Below are 5,801 nucleotides of genomic sequence, written 5' to 3'. Positions count from 1 at the left end.
AGTAGCTAATGCATTTCAGCTAATCAGAATTATATTAGCTACAGCATAGAAATAGTTTTATTGGTAGATTTTACCGTAAAATAGTTTTATTGGATGAGCTCTTAGCGCCTTTTTATATATAATCTTTTTTTTAAAAAGGTAAGTTTGTGTACAATTTTAAAAAAAGATTTTATATTAGCTACAGCAGCAAATTCTTTGTATATATTAGCAAATTTCACAGCTATAGTAGCTACTGCATTTCGGCTAATCAGAATTATATTAGCTACAGCGTAGAATAGATTTTACCGTAAAATATATACATAAACGTTGTCCCCCACAAAAACCTACAACCCTCTCTACTCAACGTCAAGAACCCATCCAACAAAGACCTGTCTCAAGACATTATATTTGCACTTGCCAAAGGCCCTAACATCGCAGTGGCACCTAGAAAGGTTCCAAAAGAGATTATCAGCCAAACAAAGTCGACCGCCTCCCATCAGAACAAGCAGATAATATCCCCAGACAGGTAACCTTTTATCCTTTCCAAAGCTAAACCCCCTCCATCAAACATCACTAGACAAGAGCGATTGGCCCTTCAAGACCGGAACAGGGACACAGACATCATCGTGCTTCCAGCCGACAAAGGCAATACGACAGTAGTAGTGAACACATCAGACTATAAGAAAAAAATGGAGAACCATATGTCGGACAAAGCATACAAAAAGCTTGTTGCTCAATACACTGAGCGAATGAATATAATGCTTGTGGTAATGCGTAATTAACAATCTTTATTACTATGTATTTAGTACATGACGGTGTTACTCCCTGAGAACTCACACATAATGGCCGTCAACCCGACTACCACTCACTTCTTCATGCAACGCCCTCATCACTTGGCGATGCTTCACTAAACTAATAACGTTATCGACATAGCAGACGCGAACTTAAGAAATAAATGAAACAATTCTCTACATGCCGCTCCCCCTTGAAAGAACATTTTAAATACAAATAATAATTAAAATATACAAACATAAAATGCTAATAATAAAGTAGTCGTTACTTAGTTCTAAAGATATTAATTGGAGGCCAATTAAGTTGTATAAAGATTGAGTAAACAATTAAATGATAAACTATATCTAATCGGAAAATCCCTTATTTTCAGATTCTCAGAGTACTATTAATAACCTATACTAATAATAAACAATATTTTAAAAAATTGGAAGTTAACGATAGAATTGTTAATCTTTAGGCAAGGCGCAAATCCTTTTTACCGCTCGCTTGAGCATTCCTGATGCCGTACGAATGGTTACCACTCGGATTATTCCGTCTTTTCCTTGCTGCATCTCCTCGATACGCCCTAATCTCCATTGTAATGGTGGCATATTATCTTCTATCAGTAGTACCAAGTCACCTTTTTCCACCTGATCATTTCCCTTTTGCCAACGGGTTCTAGTCTGCAGCTGGTGCAGATATTCTTTCTGCCATCTTTGCCAGAAGTGCTGACATATTTTTTGAATATGCTTCCATCTAGTCAAATGGTTAGTTTGTGTCTCCAAGTAATTCCATTCGGCTATTCCTTGTAAAGGTGCTCCAATTAAAAAATGTGCTGGAGTGAGGGGGTTTAGGTCATTTGGATCCGCTGATAAGGCTGTTAAAGGCCTACTGTTTAATACACTCTCAATTTCTACTAATAGCGTATAGTATTCCTCATACGTAAAAATTAAATCCTTCATTGCGATCTTAAGATGTCTCTTTACACTCTTAACCGCCGCCTCCCACAGTCCACCAAAATGCGGCGAACGTGGTGGAATAAAATGCCACTGTATTTCTTGTGCGGCCAACTGCGATTCGATCTGATCCTTTTCTTTGCGTAGAAACTCATAGATTTCCTTCAACTCTCTTGCTGCACCCACAAGGTTGGTGCCATTATCCGAATATACGTGTGCGCACGTTCCCCGCCGGGCGCAAAAACGTCGAAATACTGACATAAAAGCTTCCATAGTCAGACTGCTCACCAGTTCGAGATGCACTGCCTTTGTTTTGAAGCATACAAAAACGACTACATATGCTTTGGTGACAGAAATCCTGCCTCTTCGATTACTTTGTCTTAGGTTGAAGGGGCCTGCGTAATCTACTCCGCATACTATAAATGGCCTGCTGGCTGTTGTAACCCTGGATTCTGGAAGATCTGCCATTATTAATTCCGGTATGTTTGGACGATATCGAAAGCATGGAATGCATTTCCTACCCACCTTCCTCGTTTCTCTCCTACCTGATAACGGCCAGTATCGTGTCCGCACAGCATTCAATAACTGTTGCGACCCACAATGGTGTAACTTTTTGTGTTCTTGTGCTAACAGAATCTCCGTAATGTGGTGTCTGGTTGGTAGTACTATTGGGTGCTTCTGATCCGCTGGGACGTCGGCTCGTTTTATTCTACCACCGACTCTGATTATGCCCTCCTCGTCTAAGAATGGGTTAAGAGCTGCGATTGGACTATTTGAATGCACTAGTTCCTGCCGTTTTAGATTATGTAACTCTCTAGGAAAGCATTCTTGTTGAACCATGCGGCAAATAGTGGTTTCGGCTCTCCTTAGCTCTTCGGTTGATAGCGTTTTCGACCTGGGCTGTTCTGATAATCTAATTCTCATCCTTTGGCAATAGGCGATAATTCTTTTTAATTTATCAAATGATGAATATCTGTAGAATCTCCTGCGATTTTGCCACCGTGATTATCACCTTCTCTTGTGTCTCTGTAATCTCCGTTGCAGTGTAACTCGCGATGTTGAGCCACTGATCTCTAGAAGGAAGCCAGTGCGGCCCATACCACCATAACTCATCCTCAATCAGTTCCTTCACCGTTGTACCTCTGGATAGCACATCTGCTGGGTTCTGTGACGATTGTACATGCCTCCAGTGACATCCTGTTGTTAAGGTCTGTATCTCTGTTACTCTGTTCGCATAATATATCTTCAACTTATGTGGGGAAGTAGCTATCCAGCTAAGTGTAATCATCGAGTCACTCCATAAAATGTGTCCTTTATAGACAGTTTTATTGCTTCAATTACTGTTGCGACTAATCGAGCCAATAGTAGAGCTGCACATAGCTCTAGCTTAGGCATGGACACTCTTTTCAATGGCGCTACCTTGGATTTTGAGCACATAAGGTAAGATTGATAGTTTCCCTGTTTAGTTTCATACACACAATAAATGCAAGCGCCATACGCCTTTTCTGAGGCGTCTCCAAAGCCATGAATGGTAATTGCTTGATTGAGATTCTGTGGATTAAAACATCTTCGTATCTGAAAACTATTAAGCTCTAATAATGAGTTATAATATTTTGACCAAGTCTCATAAAGCATACGCGGCACTCTCTCATCCCAACCTATGTTTAGTTTCCACAAGTCTTGCATGGTGATTTTGGCTGTAACAGTCACTGGACCAATTAACCCTAAAGGATTATAAATGCTTGCTATCTTTGATAGAATACTACGCTTAGTTGCCTGGTTATTTTCATTTAGCTTTACCGCGTACTGCAATGTATCTTCAGAGGAGTTCCAGAGCAAGCCTAATGTTTTTTGAGGCTGGTTGGCGTCCAAAACCAACAGATGCTCTTCCTCATATCATTGTGTCATTTCTTGCAATACTCTCGAATCACTAGCTCTCCACTTCCTGAGTGTAAACCCTGCGGCTCCCAGTAGCTCCGACAATTCTTTTCTTAACTCGATAGCCTGCTCTATGGTGGGGCTACCTGTTATTACATCATTCATATAGAAATCTTGTTCTAAGGCTTCCGCTGCTGCCGGTAGCGTGATTGCTTCGGGTTGAGTCGCCAGATGTTGCAGACAACGCATTACCAAGTACGGTGCACACGTTGTTCCATATGTTACTGTATTCAGGGTGTAAGTTTGAAGAGCCTCTGCTGAATCTTGCCTCCAAACAATCCTTTGCAAATTTCGATCTTCCATTGTCACCCATATTTGCCTAAACATCATTTTGATGTCCGCTGTTATCACATGCTGGTGTGATCGGAATCTTATCATTATACTCCACAGATTTTGTTGCAAATTAGGTCCACTTAATAATTTTTGATTCAGCGATGTTCCTGTTGATGACTTCGACGAATCATCAAAAACGACCCTTAACCTTGTTGTTATGCTATCGTTCTTTATCACTGGATGATGAGGTAGGTAGAATATCTCCTTTACTGCTTTAGAATCTGATGCTGCAACTAATGACATGTGTCCTAGTTTCTCGTAATTTTCTAAAAACTGGTGGTATTCTTCTCTTAATTGTGTCTGCTGATTGAGTCTTTGTTCTATTGCTAAAAATCTTTTGATCGCTGTAACTTCTGAATCTCCTAGTATGATAGTGTCATCCTTAGGTAATTGTACGATATATTTACCGTCTGTATCTCTCCTTACCGTCTGTAAGAAGAATTCTTCTGTCGCTTGATCTTGCGCTGAGTATCTATGCTCCGCCTTTCTTGGTTGTATTTCCTCTAGTTGCCAGAACTTTTCTAGCTGATGATTAAGATCATTACTAACGAGGTTACAGACTCGCGCAGTACTGTGTGCTCGTGTATCTACTAACTCTCTTCCTACTATCCATCCTAGTTGTGTCTCTTGCAGCCTAGGTAATGTGTTACTTAACTCCCACTGCCTAGTGCCTAATATTTTCCAAAAAATACTGCTTCCCAATAGAATATCTATCTCTCCTGGAATCTGAAAACTGGGATCTGCCAAACTTAATTCTGAAGGAATATTCCAAGATTGCGTATCAACTTTTACCTGTGGAAGCTTAACTGTTATAGTAGGCATAACTAAACAATTTTCTACAGCCGTAAATTCGTTGTGCATTGATTTAATTTTTAATTTTACTGACTCCCTTGCTGTGACGCGCGTATGGCTAATGCCACTAATCGGAACAATATTCTCTGTAGTTCTTAAACCTAGTTTTTGTACAATATTCCTAGTTATAATATTGCTTTGGGATCCAGGATCTAACATAGCTCTGCAAACATTCGACCTGCCCTTCTCATCGCAGATATTCACCTTAGCCGTTGCTATAAAAACTATTGAATCGGGCCCGTTGGTCGCATGCACGGTTATCCTTGTTTCCTTATCGGTAACAGCGCAATTTTGTACTGGACCTTTCGTCGGACCCATCTCACTAGAACTGGTCCCTTTTTCTGTGATCTTTAATGTCTGCCCTTGTGCTCGTCAATTTTCCAATGCTTCTTCCTTGTCTATATGTAACATAGTATTATGTTTCCTAGAACATAATCTACAAGAAGATGCCATACATGTTTGCTTAAAATGACCCTTACGCATACAATTTATACATAACTGGCGCTTTCGTATTTCAGCTAGTTTATCCGACACCGATAATGCCTTAAATCTATCGCATTTTGAAATATGATGTGAATCATTGCAATATACACATTTAAATTTTGGCACGGCTGCCATGGTTACCTTTTTAGTTGAATTTTTTTGCATCATAGATTTTACCTGTTCCGTTTTGCTCTTCGTACCTTCCACTAATTCTAATGTGTGAGCTCTATCGGCCAAATACTCCATAAACGTTTCCAGTGTAGGCATAGTATCTGGTGCATTTTTCCTAACCTCGAATTCCCAATCCTTTCGAGTAGCATAATCCAATTTATCGATAAGTAAATAAATAAGGATGGTATCCCAATGAGTGACCGGCTGTTTTAGTACTTCCAAAGCTCTAACATGGGTACGCACCGCATCGATAAAACTTCTTAATGAAACATGATTGCTTTTACTTACTGGCTGTAACTCAAAAAGTTCTTTAATATG

The 5,801-nt window shown here is 39.9% G+C and overlaps 2 protein-coding genes across 2 annotated transcripts; both read right to left on the bottom strand.

Annotated features, from left to right (window-relative positions):
- Nucleotides 1-1,217: 1,217 nt before the first annotated feature.
- LOC108761807 (uncharacterized) lies at nt 1,218-2,630 on the bottom strand. The gene has a single exon (XM_018508535.1). The coding sequence runs from the start codon at nt 2,628-2,630 to the stop codon at nt 1,218-1,220; it is 1,413 nt and encodes a 470-aa protein (XP_018364037.1).
- Nucleotides 2,631-3,602: 972 nt separating this feature from the next.
- On the bottom strand, nt 3,603-5,147 carry LOC108761806 (uncharacterized). The gene has a single exon (XM_018508534.1). It carries the CDS (start codon nt 5,145-5,147, stop codon nt 3,603-3,605), a length of 1,545 nt encoding a protein of 514 aa, XP_018364036.1.
- Between the last annotated feature and the right edge of the window lie 654 nt (nt 5,148-5,801).

Source organism: Trachymyrmex cornetzi, unplaced genomic scaffold (genome assembly GCF_001594075.2).
Source record: "Trachymyrmex cornetzi isolate Tcor2-1 unplaced genomic scaffold, Tcor1.1 scaffold2622, whole genome shotgun sequence".
Taxonomy (NCBI): Eukaryota; Metazoa; Arthropoda; class Insecta; order Hymenoptera; family Formicidae; genus Trachymyrmex; species Trachymyrmex cornetzi.
This window is presented reverse-complemented; position numbering and strand designations above follow the sequence as displayed.

Bases quoted from the DNA above. Each gene is read 5' to 3' on its own strand.
- LOC108761806 (XM_018508534.1), bottom strand. From the start codon at position 5,147: ATGGGTCCGACGAAAGGTCCAGTACAAAATTGCGCTGTTACCGATAAG.
- LOC108761807 (XM_018508535.1), bottom strand. From the start codon at position 2,630: ATGAGAATTAGATTATCAGAACAGCCCAGGTCGAAAACGCTATCAACC.